This window comes from Theropithecus gelada, chromosome 10, assembly GCF_003255815.1.
Source record: "Theropithecus gelada isolate Dixy chromosome 10, Tgel_1.0, whole genome shotgun sequence".
In the NCBI taxonomy this organism is placed as follows: Eukaryota; Metazoa; Chordata; class Mammalia; order Primates; family Cercopithecidae; genus Theropithecus; species Theropithecus gelada.
This window is the reverse complement of record NC_037678.1, coordinates 27,842,133-27,855,879: the sequence shown is the minus strand read 5'-3', so window position 1 is coordinate 27,855,879 and position 13,747 is coordinate 27,842,133. Positions and strand designations below refer to the sequence as shown.

General features: G+C 51.5%; 3 protein-coding genes across 7 annotated transcripts in view; 1 reads left to right on the top strand and 2 right to left on the bottom strand.

Moving 5' to 3' along the window:
• Window positions 1-915: 915 nt before the first annotated feature.
• Window positions 916-6,795, bottom strand: LOC112633747 (breakpoint cluster region protein-like). The gene is made up of 5 exons (XM_025400655.1): window positions 4,587-6,795; window positions 3,397-3,531; window positions 2,348-2,453; window positions 1,710-1,872; window positions 916-1,005 (listed from the first exon to the last, which is right to left on the bottom strand). Exons 1-5 carry the CDS (start codon window positions 4,804-4,806, stop codon window positions 916-918), a joined length of 714 nt encoding a protein of 237 aa, XP_025256440.1. The 5' UTR covers window positions 4,807-6,795.
• A 3,541-nt stretch (window positions 6,796-10,336) lies between these two features.
• LOC112633754 (40S ribosomal protein S10-like) lies at window positions 10,337-11,140 on the bottom strand. Its single transcript, XM_025400660.1, has 2 exons — window positions 11,022-11,140; window positions 10,337-10,715 (listed from the first exon to the last, which is right to left on the bottom strand). The coding sequence occupies exons 1-2, from the start codon at window positions 11,138-11,140 to the stop codon at window positions 10,337-10,339; spliced, it is 498 nt and encodes a 165-aa protein (XP_025256445.1).
• Window positions 11,141-11,651: 511 nt separating this feature from the next.
• Window positions 11,652-13,747, top strand: part of SPECC1L (sperm antigen with calponin homology and coiled-coil domains 1 like) — a 147,349-nt gene continuing 145,253 nt past the window's right edge. For 4 of the 5 annotated variants that reach the window (XM_025400632.1, XM_025400630.1, XM_025400629.1 and 1 more), the window contains exon 1: window positions 11,652-11,817. The gene's annotated coding sequence lies outside the window, so the exon portion shown is untranslated. The remainder of the gene's footprint in view (window positions 11,818-13,747) is intronic. The other variant, XM_025400633.1, reaches the window with a different exon arrangement.

The following is a 13,747-nucleotide window of genomic DNA, read 5'->3' as shown; positions in this document are numbered from 1 at the left end:
TGCTGAGCTGAGAGGACAGAAATGAAGTCACCTGTGCTGGGGCAGGGGCAGGGACACCTGGGGCAGGGAGTGTGTGGGCAGAGAGAAACCAGAGAAGTCCAGGTCTGTGGAAGCCAAACAGGAGAGCGTGCGCCAGAAGGGCGGTCAGGATCAGGGGACGAGGTCGCTCTCCCTGGAGAATGAACCCTAAAGTGCATAGCCTGGGACTCCCTCCCTGGGGGTCCTGTCCCCCAACATTTCACAGCCTGCCTGGAGCTGCCTTCCAAGGAGGACAAACATGGCAACAAAAGACCCATTTCTGCACAACAATCCTTCTGGAAAGAAAAAGAAGCCAAGAATGGAGTCAAAACGCTACCCAGTGCTGACTAAGCCTCTCAAACCCTGTTCTAAATGGAGTGTGGTTTCTAAGTCAGGGAAATGGAAGAGGCCCCACCCACACAGGGACAGGGCCATGGCCCCACAGGATGAAGCAGCAGCATTTATTCAAGATACAACAGTGAGGGAATCTGATCACATTCCCTTCTCCCCGCAGAGAGCGCATCTTGACAAGTGATCCAGTAGAAACCTTTTAAACTCTATAAGTTAAGTTCATAAAAACCACTGTCTTCACCCTGTCTCCCAGGGCCAGGCCTCCCAGGGCCAGGCCTGGACTCTCAGATGCACTGGCTTGGGGCGCCCTCAGGTGGCCACATAAAAAAAAAAAACACAGTCTGAGGGCAGCCTGGGGTTTTCAGACTTGGGCAGGATCTGCCCAGGCCAAATGTCCTTCTGCTTTGGGCTGCTGTCTCTTGGCAGATGGCCTGACACTGAGGCCCAAGGATGCCTCAGAAAATCTTGATTCCCACTCTATGGATGGCCTGATTAGCCAGAGGTTTCCAGGCTGTCTGTCCACCTCCTGGAGATGGACTGGGGCCTTTAGACTTCAGTGGAGAGGGGGATGCTCTGTCTCTTGCTGTCCGGGGCAGGGATGGCCTCCAGCTGCAGGAAGTACAGCAGCACCTGGACCTGCCCGGGCAGAGTGGGGAAGAGGAGAGCAGCTCAGAGGGGGGCTCACAGCTGCTGCTGGTGGGGAGGTCTTTGGGGTGTAAGCCTCCAAGTCCACCTCAGGTGCTGGAAACCCCTGCTGGTGTAACGAACCCCTTACAGTGAGACGGGGGTGGGGTGGGGTCCTGACAAGGCATGACTTGGTAGGGGGGTGTTTATTTTAGAGATGCACAGGGCCTTGCTCTATCCCCCAGGCTGGAGTGCAGTGGCTCCATCATAGATCTCTGCAGCCTCTAACTCCTGGGCTCAAGCGATCCTCCTGTGTCAGCCTCCTAGGTAGCTAGGACTACAGGTGTGTGCCACAATGCCTGGCTAATTTTTCTTTGTATTTTTTCTAGAGATGGGGATTGCTACATTGCCCAGACTGGTCTCAAACACCTGGGTTCGGTTATCCTGCCTTGGCCTCCCAAAGATTACAGGCATGAGCCACCACACCCGAACACTTGAGGTGATTTTAAGCTTCCAGCAAAGTGCACCAGCAGGACCAGGAGGTGGCCTGGACCCCCCCGCATCACTCCCATCCATGCAGACCTAGGCAAGTCCCTCTCTCTGGATCTCTGCCACCACTACATACAATGCAAGTAGAAAGATGGGCAGGCCTGGGGGTGGAGAAGGTAGAGGCCACGTCTGTCAGGCTGGGTGGACTGGAGCCTGTCTTCCCATACCTGGGACATGATCTCTAAGGACCAGCTGTCAGTCATGATGATGGGCTGGCTTGGATTGGCAGGGAGCTTGCTCTCCTTCTCGGAGGGATGGAGCAGTGTGGGGCCAAAGACAGCGGTGAGGTTGTACAGGGACATCTTATTGACTGCCTCCTTCTCTGCCATACTGTAGAGGACTGAAACAGCGGGTGCTGTTTCAATACCACCACAGAGAGAGACAGAGGGGCTGTGCCATGCTGGAGTCCTCAGGAAGAGAGTGACCTCGACCCTGGCTGTGCTGCAAGCTGACTCCAGCCCTGGTACTTCCGAGTCTCAGTGGCCCAGGAAAATGGGCCAGCTCTGGGCTGGTGGGGAGGTCTCCTCTATGATGTGACTGGGAGGGAAGAGGGTGGTTCAAGTGCACTGCTGGCCATGGCCAAAGCTCTGAGCTCTTTGTTAAGACCACAGTGCAGAGGGAGGAGGGTGGCAAAGAGGAGAGGCAGGGGCAGGGGTGGCAGTGCTGCTAGTCCTTAGAGGCAGTAAGTGACTGCAGACAGGGGTTGGGGGAAAAGGTCCTCAGTCTGGAGGTCTGGTGGGAGCAGAGGGGCACCCCATGGCCTGGAGACCTGGAGACCCCTGCAGCCATGGGAGAGCTGGGCTACCTTTTCAGGTGGTCCAGAAGGAAAAGGAAGGTGAGCAGGTTGGCCTCCAGCAGGGACAGCAGCAGGTTGAGCATGCAGCTCTCCTTTGCAACCGGGTCTGAAAGAGCTGCAGGAGGCGATGGGTTACTCTTCTGGGTCACAACCAGCCAGAGACCTCTCCCGAGGTGGTCACATGGAGCACCTGGGACATGAGTCTCTGCGCAGTTTAGGCCCGTCATCATCCCCACACCCACAGTGCTGGCTCCTAGTGAGGACCCTGTGAGGGGCACCTGTGTGGGATGTGAACCACCTGAACATCTTTTCTCTACCTCACAGGGGTCAGCAGCACCCAGCAAACAGCAGCAGGAGGAGCCGTGAGAACAGCCGCTCATGGGCAGAGCTGCCCTTGGGCAACTCCCGCCAGCACCCCCTCCCCAGGGGAGCCCAATGCAGGGGAGGCTTGGTGTGGAATGAAACAGGGGAGTGAGGGACACAAGGAGGTGGGAAGTGGGAGGGGGCCCCAGCCCCACCAAGTATGCAGAGACTCCTTCATCGTCCTGGACACCACAGGGTCACCTGCATGCTGGGAAAGCAGGTCTTCTGTGCATGGGCCTGCGGGCAGACCTGCCCTAAGGGTCATGTGGAGACTACAGGTGCTGCACGTGTCAGCGCCCGCTTTAGACATCAGCCTGCAGGTTGACTAAGGGTCAGGCCATGTTTGAACCCATGCTTGACTGGACCAGGACCCGTGGCTAGAGCACCTGGTCACCAGTGTTTAGCCCTGGTCTGCAGGAAGGAGGACAGCAGATTTTAGGACACTGCAGCATGACAGTGCTGACCATTTCACCCTCTTGGTCTCCTTGAGGAATAGGGACGGGGAGCCCTCTGGGGATGGGCGAGGTCTTCCAGGACAGGCTTGATTTTGGTCCCCTGCTTTCTGAGGTTGGGTTAAAACACCATGGCAGAGGGGGCACAGCTCGGGTTCCCACACATCACTTTTCACAGCCTCCAATGGCAGCAGTGCACGTGGAGGAGACGTCTCCCACAAGGCCAAGGCCTCCAGTGCTCACCGATGCCCTCGGTGAAGTTAGGGTAGAACTCATCGGTGAAGAGGGGCTCGGGCAGCTCACGGAAGTACAGCTTCAGCGTGCCTGCGATGCCATTCACGTCCATCTCGCTCGTCATCACCGACATGTCCTTGTTATCTGGAAAGGGCATGGAAATGCAGCGGCCTCCTTCAGGATCCCAAGTGAGTCTCCCACCATCCCAGCCTTGGCTAAAGCACCGTCCCTGCCACGCTGACCACTGTGCAGGTCCCTCCTGGGCTTTGAGCAGCTCATCTGACCCCTCCCAAGAGCTGTGCGTAGTTCTGTGTCTGCAGAGTTGATGGGGCTGCATGGGCATTCCCATTCCTCTCCCCTGCTTGGCCCGATGTGACGGCCAGGAGGAGGCCAGCACGGCAGGACACAGTGCCTGCGTGGGAATCGGGTGACTCTGCCCTGTACATAGCAACCACCCCTGCACCAGTGTCTTCTGATGGCAGGAAGGCTGTGGGAGAATCTGATTGGTTTCAGTGTTTGAACCGGTGTCTTCCTTTGGACCCAATTGGTCACTGGTGCTTATGTCCTCACCATAGGCCAGGTCTATTCTGGGCCCCCAGAGTGAGCTGAAACCACCACAGGGCCCTCCCAGGGGTGCTGAGCATTCTAGGGGTCCTGGTCAGGGTCGGTGGTGAGTGCTGCACAGAAGGGTCTGCAGGCACAAAATCCTGTTGCTTTGAGGATGCTGGAAAGGACCCTCTGGGGTCTCGGTGCCCTCCCCTGGCATTTGAGGCAGGTCCGGGTCCTTCAAAGCCTGTGAGGGTTTGTGAGATGGAGGTGGAGATGCTGCAGCCCCGGCCTGAGCTGGGTCCCATCAGTGCCCTCTTCACACCGCATCCTCACACAGGGCAGTGGACAGACCACACTGAGTCCTGGGCTTCCACCTCCTGTCCACCCCCAAGGCAGGAAGGCCAAGGCCCCACAGAAGCCCCTGGTTCACCCCAGCAAGTGGCATGAGTGGGTACGATGGTGTACAAACTGGCTTCTATAGAAGCTTTTTCTACAACTCTTGTTTTCTCTTTTTTAAAAATAATAAAACAGTAAATGAAGAAAAGACACAGAGAAGGATGTGACATGCCCAGGCCATGGAGCGCTCTGAGATTGCATCGTGGACACCACCACCCACACCTCCATCCCGTCCTGCGCAGGCCGACACTCACTGACGTCGAAGGCTGCCTTCAGCGCCTGGATGTCCGTGGCCACTCCGGACACGCGGTAGATGCCCACCTCCTCCATGCCTCGGCGCTCGATCTCCTCCATGCACTGGCGTACGATGTAGGGCACCTTGGACCTCTGTCTCCTGCGGGAGGAGGAAATGTTCTCAGTGTCCTGACAGCCCTGCTTGGGCCACAACACAGGAGGCCTGCACCCTCTCTGCATACCTGGAGGTGGGGTGAGGAGGGTGACAAAGGTGCCCAGGTCTAGGGCTGCACACAGAGCCTTCTGCTTGTCTGTGCTCCCTCTGCAAGCCCTGTCCTCATTGCATGTACTTTCTCAGGAACCTGTCAAGCAGCTAGAACCCTTGAGAGTCACACATGATCTTTGTGGGAAGGTCAGGAGGCCTGTCTAAGTAAAGTCAGAACAGGAAGGGCATCTGACAGATTCCAGGCCTGGGGTTAGCAGCCTGTGCTGTCAGCTGGGGGATCAGACCCAGTGTTGGTCCTGCCACCCGCGCGCTGTGTGAGAGGAGAATCCCTGACCCCTGCCCTGGGCCTGGGCCTTAACACACATCCGAGGAATGAATGAAGGGTTGCCTCAGCACCAGTGCTCCAAGTCCTGTGATGCTACGTGCTTTTCTCCTCTGAGTCTTAGCACTGAACAATTCCAATACTGCCACACAGGACACTAGAGTAAGAATACTTCAAAGTAAGCGCTGTGCTGAGGCTTTAAATTTACCTTCATTTTGCAACTAGATTTACCAGCACATCCAAGCTGCTTCTCAAGCCACCCTCATTAGCAGTGGTTATTTGGGGGAGCTGCTGCTGGAGTCCTCACTGCTCATGCCCAGAGCCCTCCCAGAGTGCTATGCAAGTGGCTGCTGTGCAGTTGGGGGTGGGGCGTGCTGTTTAGACACAGAAAGGAGTGCAGGGTATGATTGATGGAGGCCCCGGCCTACATGACCGGCAAGTTCAGGGACCCAACTGGATTCCATCCTGGGGAAGCAAATGAATTCTCAGAGGAAGTGGTCTGTGTCTGCAAGAACTGCTCTCAAACCCAACAGGCTTCTCTTGGCAACTGACTCATGACAAAGGGTTCAAGATCATCTGAAAAAAAAAAAAAGGGGGGAGCCGGGAGGCAGTGGGTCCTGGAAAAGTAAATTGTTTATTTTACAGTAAGAAAGTAATTAAATATATATATTTTTTACAATGGTGGAAAATTAGAAGTGATTGTGAAAATGATGTCTACCCACGTTGCTGATGAGTAGGATGTGATTTGGCTCTTTAGGAAAGTGAATTTGTAGAACTTAAGAATATTGATTTATAAAGGGCATGGCCTTTGACCCAGTCCATCTTATGCAAATCTGGATGCCATAAATAATATTTAAAAATAAAAGTATTGGGGTGGAGGTTGCAGTGAGCAGAGATCACGCCACTACACTCCAGCCTGGTCGACAGAGTGAGACTCTGTCTCAAAACAAACAAACAAACAAACAAAAATAAAGAAGTCATTCCCAATGTTGCTCATCAGATTATGACCATAAATATCCAGGATCAGACTAATGGCTAAAGAGACAGTGACACATCAACACCAGGCAGAGAACAAAGCAGATTTTTTTTTTTTTTTTTTTTTTGGAGAGCCTCTAGGAACTTGAAAAATACATATGCCACACTCTTAAGACCCGGTGGTTCTTAATCAGGGGTGTTCATTAAAATGCTGGAAAGCTGAAAAGACTTCCAGGTCCCATCCAAGGAGATTTTGCTTCTGATTGACTGGCTAGTGGCCTGGCCATTGGTATTTTGAAAAAGCCCTCCAAGTGATTCTTTTACTTACACCCCAGATAGAAAACCCCAAATTAAAGGCGGAAAAAAACCAGACACCAAATGGCATTTAAATAAATGTAAACTTTAATGCCACAAAGCATCTGATTGCATGTGGACAGAAAGAGAAGGAAAGAGGGTGCTATATCTGGATAACTTAGAAATGTGCTCCCCTAGCAAGATATCTACCAAAATTAGAACCATATTTGAGGATGCTGGTACTGCGAGCAATATATAAATGATGCGTGTAATGCCATTTAATATGATCGTATTTTTAAAAATGAGTTGAGTGGTGTTTTCTAGCTGTCAGTTTTTCCAAATATCAATATAGAAATTAGTCTTCTGCAGCTGCAGAGGCAATTCAGTTTCCAGCTTGCTTGCATGTGGCCTAGAGCCATAACGTGGCCCAGAGCATCTCTGATCCACCCCTCCCACAACCACCAAAGCCAGAGACAACCGAATGCCTTGGACCATCTGGTGAGAGATGTAGCTGGTGTAAGAGTCCTGCTGTGAAGTGACAAGAGACTCAAGGCTTAGTTTTGACTTACTGCTAACTTGCTGACACTGCACACTTCCTGAGTGATCTTGGGTGAATCCTTTCACCTCTCTGAAGTTCACTATGAAATGAGAGGTCAATGGTCAAACTTAAACACCTTCAGATGTCGGGTAATATCAGTGAGTAAAATGGACCAGGCACAGCACAAAGCGGAAGGGTGCAGACTGTGGCAAGTTGAAAACTTATGCCTCTGTAAAGGGGGCAGCCACCACTCAGTTCCTGCAGATTACTCTAACTTTGCTGAGGACAGTTGCCCAGGTAGTGCACTACAGAAGGGTAACACTTTAGAGGGGGTGTCATTTGCATCATAGATGCAAAATTCACAGGTGAAGACTGATGTAGTTTGTCCCTAAAGTTTTGCTTTGATTTGCAGATATTTATCCATGGCAGTTTCCTGGAAGATGTCTATAGAAGATTTTGAGGAATGGGCACCTTGTAATTTGCTATTAAACTAAACCCCAAGGGCCCATTATAAGCCAGCACGGTCCTAGTGATTCCACACTCATTCAGTTCCTTTTCATCATAGGAGGTGGGTATTTTAATATCAGGTCCACTATAAGAGGTGGAGGCCGGGCATGGTGGCTCATGCCTGTAATCCCAGCACTTTGGGAGGCCTACGTGGGCAGATCACTGGAGCCCAAGAGTTTGAGACCAGCCTGGGCAACATGGTGAAACTCTGCCTCTACAACACATAAAAAAATTATCCAGGCTTGGTGGCATGTCCCTGTAGTCCCAGCTACTCGGGAGGCTGAGGTGGGAGGATTACTTGAGCCCGGGAAGTCAAGGCTGCAGTGAGCTCAGATTGCACAACTATACTCCAGCTTAGGCCACAGAGCAAGACCTTGTCTCAAAAAATAAAACAAAACAATAGAAAGAAAGAGAAAGGAACAGATCAATATGTACAATAAAGTACCATTTGTATTTTTTTAAAAAAGCAAAAGAACATATTTATTTGGATATTTGTTTATATTCATAAACTATCTCTAGAAAGATACCAAGAAACTGAATATATTTGGTTGCATCTGAGAAACTACAGGAATAGGGATGGGGTTGAGATGGTGCCTTCTGAATTTTGAAATATAAAAATGTGTTGTCTATTTAGAAATAAATGGGCCAGGTGTGGTGGCTAGGCCAGGTGCGGTGGCTCTCGCCTGTAATCCCAGCACTTTGGGAGGCCAAGACTGGCAGATCACTTGAGGTCAGGAGTTTGAGACCAGCCTGGCCAACGTGATGAAACTCAGTCTCTACTAAAAATATAAAAATGGCCAGGCATAGTGGTTCACCTCTGTAATCCTAGCACTTTGGGAGGCTGAAGTGGGAAGATTACCTGAGGTCAAGAGTTTGAGACCAGCGTGACCAACGTGGAGAACGCCCATCTCTACTAAAAATATAAAATTAGCCTGGTATAGTGGTGCATGCCTGTAATCCCAGCTACTCAGGAGGCTGAGGCAGGAGAATTGCTTGAACCCGGGAGGTGGAGGTTGTGGTGAGCCGAGATTGTGCCATTGTACTCCAGCCTGGGCAACAAAAGTGAAACTCTATCTCAAAAAAAACCACAAAAAAACCCAAAACAAACAAACAAAAAAACCCACAAAAATTAGCTGGGTGTGGTGGCAGGTGCCTGTAATTCCAGCTATTCGGGAGGCTGAGGCATGAGAATCGCTTGAACCTGGGAGGCGGAGGTCACAGTGAGCCAAGATCAGGCCACTGCACTCTAGCCTGGGCAACAGAGTGAGGCTCAATCTCAAAAAAAATGATAAATAAATATTATTAGGACAAAAGTCACAACGACATTACATAAACCAGGTTATGCCAGTGATTTTTGAAAATATCAAAACAGTTTTATAGAAAAATATAACTTCAGGCCAGGTGAGGTGGCTAACGCCTGTAATCCCAGCACTTTGGGAGGACGAGGTTGGTGGATCACCTGACCTCAGGAGTTCGAGACCAGCCTGGCCAACATAGTAAAACCCCAACTCTACTAAAAATACAAAAATTAGCTGGGTGTGGTGGCTCACGCTTGTAATCCCAGTTACTCAGGAGCCTGAGGTAGGAGAATCACTTGAACCTGGGAGGCGGAGGTTGCGGTGAGCCGAGATCGCGTGACTGCAGTAGAGCCTGGGCAACAGAGAAATTCTGTCTCAAAAGAAAAATATAACTTCAAAAAAAAATGAAGTAGGAAGAAACAGAAAAGTTTGTCTAGATCTAGAACCATTAAAAGAATTGAAGGTTGGCCGGGCGCGGTGGCTCAAGCCTGTAATCCCAGCACTTTGGGAGGCCGAGGCGGGTGGATCACAAGGTCAGGAGATCGAGACTATCCTGGCTAACATGGTGAAACCCCGTCTCTACTAAAAATACAAAAAACTAGCCGGGCGCGGTAGCGGGCGCCTGTAGTCCCAGCTACTTGGGAGGCTGAGGCGGGAGAATGGCGTGAACCCCGGGGGCGGAGCTTGCAGTGAGCCGCGATCGCGCCACTGCACTCCAGCCTGGGAGCACAGCGAGACTCCGTCTCAAAAAAAAAAAAAAAAAAAGAATTGAAGGTTTATTTTAAAATCTGTATCCCATCCCTTCAAAAATCTCACAAAAAACAAAACCAAAGAAAAGCACCTGGCCCAGATGATTTTATAGACAAGTCCAGCAAACATTAAAAAGAACAAGAAGTTTTTATCTTCTACATAATTTTTAAAAATTAATTAATTAATTAATTTTTGAGATGAAGTCTCACTCTGTATCCCAGACTGGAGTGCAGGGGCATGATCGGGGCTCACCGCAACCTCCACTTCGGAGGTTCAAGCGATTCTCCTGCCTCAGCCTCCAGAGTATCTGGGATTACAGGTGCACCCAGCTAATTTTTTGTATTTTTAGTAGAGATGGGGTTTCATCATGTTGGCCAGGCTGTTCTTGAACTCCTGACCTCAGGTAATCTGCCCACCTCAGCCTCCCAAAGTGCTAGAATTACAAGCATGAACCACAGTGCCCAGCCTACATCATCTTTCAGAAAAAGAAACAAATGGAATTCTCCCCAACTCATTGCGAATTTAGTGTAGGCTTAATACCAAACCAGACATCAATAGTACAAGGAGGTAAAAGTATAGACTAACTTCTTATGGACATATATGCAAAAATGCTAAATAAAATATTAGCAAATAATCCAGCAATGGATTAAACATGTATCACGACCACGTTGTCGTTTTTAGGAAATTAAGATGATGTAAAAAAAGAAAAAACTATTAAAGTAGTACAAACTATCAAAGGAAAAAAACCTGTATGATCATTGCAACGGGGTCATTTGCGACATCATATAATTGTTTTTCTTTTTTTTTTTTTAAGTTTTTTGACTGTAAGTTTATTCAATGCAAAATAATCCTTTCCAATTTTACTGAGGTGGCTGACTGCGTCCACGACCAAATCCGCCTGTAAACTGGAATTCGGTTGTTGACTCAGTCCCAGCCTGGGCTTTCTTGTCAGCACCAGGAGGCACAGCACTCCCTCTGTATGTATCTCTGTCGGCTTCCCCTCTTGTGAGTCTTGCAGGTCGCTCACCCTCCAGACCTTTAGGACTAGGCCTGCCAGTCCCTGGACGGCTGCAGTGTAGGGTGGCAGGCACAATCTCCGGGGGCAGATGAAGATAATCACGAAGATACTGGATACCCTCATTGATAAGGTAGCAGTAGAAATGTCTCCAGGCAAACTGTTCCTTCATGTAGTAGCCTCCGGACTTGAAAGACTGCATGGCCTTCATGACATGAACGTTGAGCACATTCTTTTTTTTTTAATTTGACATAAGTCTCACTCTGTCGCCCAGTCTGGAGTGCAGGGGTGCGATGTTGGCTCACTGCAACCTCCGCTCCCTGGGTTCAAGCAATTCTTCTGCCTCAGCCTCCCGACTAGCTGGGATTACAGGTGTCTGCCACCGCGCCCAGCTAATATTTTTGTATTTTTAGTAGACACGGGGTTTCACCATCTTGGCCAGGCTGGTCTTGAACTCCTGAACTCGTGATCCGCCCACCTCGACCTCCCAAAGTGCTGGGATTACAGGCGTGAGCCACCGCGCCTGGCCGGGCACATTCTTATCTGCCAGTTCCAGGTGCTTAGGCAGGTGGACATCCTTCTTGACCACGGTGACTTCCTCCTTAAAAAGGAGTTCATAAATGGCAAGCCTCTTCTTAGGCATAAGCATTCTGGGGAGGAGCAGCCGCTAAGGCGGCAGGGTGGCCCGGATGGGGGGCCGATGGAACTCGAACTCTACCAGAATTTCTTTAATATTATATATATATATTGCTCGCTTATTTGTCTGTTCCTTATGTACCAGGAGCGCCAGTAGGACAGGGCTTTGTGTTTTCCTCACCACTGTCTGGCTCATGCCTAGGACAGTCCTTGGCACACGGTAAACACGCTGAGGAGCGCCTTTGGGACTAGCTGACTCTGAGCATCATTCCGCAGGGTCCAGTGGGGCCTCTGAAGCGACCGGTCTTGCCAGGCTCCAGCCCAAGACCTGACGCATGCGCACCGGCTGGCCGGCTATTTTTTTTCTTGAGCGACCGAGTAGCAGGGCGCCTGCGTGACCCAGTGCCAGAGGAACGCCAGCTAGAGATTGGGGGGACAGCAGCGCCTGCGCAGTGAAGGAATGTGGGCGGGGCCCACACGGCGCCTGCGCAGGCGGCCGCAGGCCCGCTGGGCGCGAAGGGGCGGGCCAAGGGCGGGGGCCGCCAGGGAGGCAGGGCGGGCCCGGCAAGCGGCGCCGCGGGGTTGGCTGCTGCCCTGAGGCCGGACTCAACGGGTCTCTGCTGAGCCACCGGGTGAGCTGTCCGCCCAGCCCAACCAGGAGATTGCGAGGGAGCGATGCGGTGCCGCGCGGTAAGAGTCAGGCCGGGTTCCCGCAGTGTTCGCTGGCGGGTTGGTTTATCGCCTCAGCGCCGCCCGCGCGGCCGCGCCCGGGCGTCCCCGCAGACCCCGGCAGGCCCCGCGCCTGCGCCGTCCCTACTCCTGGGCCCCTCCAGTGTGTCCCGCGCCTGCGCCTTTCTCTTCCCGCGCCGTCCTCATTCTGGGCTCTGGGGCTCTTGGGACTACCCGCAGCCTTCGCCGCGCAGACCCACGGGCCGTTGGTGTTGGGGTTCAGCTGGTTCTGCGACCCTGCTTGCGGCTCGTCTGTATGCTGACAGGTCGGGTGCGACCCTCGTGCTTGCCTTTCGGACGCTACAGGAGAGGCTGGGGCTGCCGCCCCATCTCCTGGGTCCCTGCCTGGGGCGGGGACGGCGTTGTTCAGTGGCCCCAAGGGCGCAGCGCGGGCAGCAGGGGCCGCGGGCGGCGGACCCCAGGCCTGCTGCGGGTGCTGTTTCTGTTGTGGCCGGCGCCCCAGGCGGACGGAACGTCCTTTCTTCTTGAGAGGAGGTTAATTGCATCAGGTTGGATATGAATAATCCGGTGCCTGGCTGAGGAATTTTGCGTTTCCAGGAATTTGGTAATTGTAGTACCTTAAGTAGTTAAGTCTAAGACATCATAGTCACCCGGCACGTTGGGCAAGCTGTCCTGGAGATGACGAAAAGAAATCACTGTCCAGTAGTTTTAGCACATTTACAGAACACGCAAAAATTTTGTGATCATTCAAATGCAGGGAACCTTGATTTGTTGATGTCCTTGATCATTTGTCCCAAGTACAGGAAGGGCGAGGAAAAGATTCCCGTGAATACTGCCCAGGTGATTTCAGGGAACAGTGTTTTCTTTTGTCCAAAGAGCCTCTTAAGCCATTGATAATATTTCCCAAGCTCATAACAGATACAAGCCTTTAAAAAATGACGATTGCTCTAACCCAGTAGGACACATCTTGCGATGAAATCAGAGCTATAGGCTTTGTAGACAACAGCAGTCATTTCTGGTGGCTTCGGGGAGTAGAAGGGGACTGCAGTTTTGCCAATATAGGTGATACCAGAGGGACTTTAGTAATTTTTTCTTCATAATTAAAAGCCAAGCCAGGCGCGGTGCCTCACGCCTGTAATCCCAGCACTTCCGGAGGCAGGGGCCAGCGAATCACCTGAAGTCAGGAGATCAAGACCAGCCTGACCAACGTGGTGAAATCCTGTCTCTACTAAAAATACAAAAATTAGCCGGGCGTGGTGGCACGCGTCTGTAATCCCAGCTGCTCAGGAGGGTGAGGCAGGAGAATCGCTTGAACCGGGGAGACGGAGGTTGCAGTGAGCCATTTTGCGCCACTGTACTCCAGCCTGGGCGACAGAGCCAGACTCCGTCTCAAAAAAACAAAAACTAGACATAACAAGGCAGAGCGTGGTGGCTGACGCCTGTAATCTCAGTAGTTTAGGAGGCCGAGGCGGGCAGATCACTTGAGGTCAGGAGTTCGATAACAGCCTGGTCAACATGGTGAAACCCCGTCTCTACAAAAAATAAAAAATTAGCTGGGCGTGGTGGCACATGCTTGTGATCCCAGCGGCTCGAGAGGCCAAGGCAGGAGAATTGCTTAGGAGGCAGAGGGTGCAGTGAACCGAGGTCTCGCCACTGCATTCCACCCTGGGTGACAGAGTGAGGCGCCCTCTCAAAAAAGGAAAAAAACCCCAAAACACAGCCATTACAATATACATGTATGTTATAAAATAAACCAATATAGAAGGGTATATAGTGAAAGGAGAAGAACTGTTGGTAAAATTGTTTCTATGAATAAATGGCTAATCCAGTGTTTTTTTCTCCAGAAAAACACCTTTTCCCCTTTGATTTAGTGTACACCACACAGAGTCGCTTAGCCGACTCAGCGACTTTTTAGATAGCTGGAGAATGC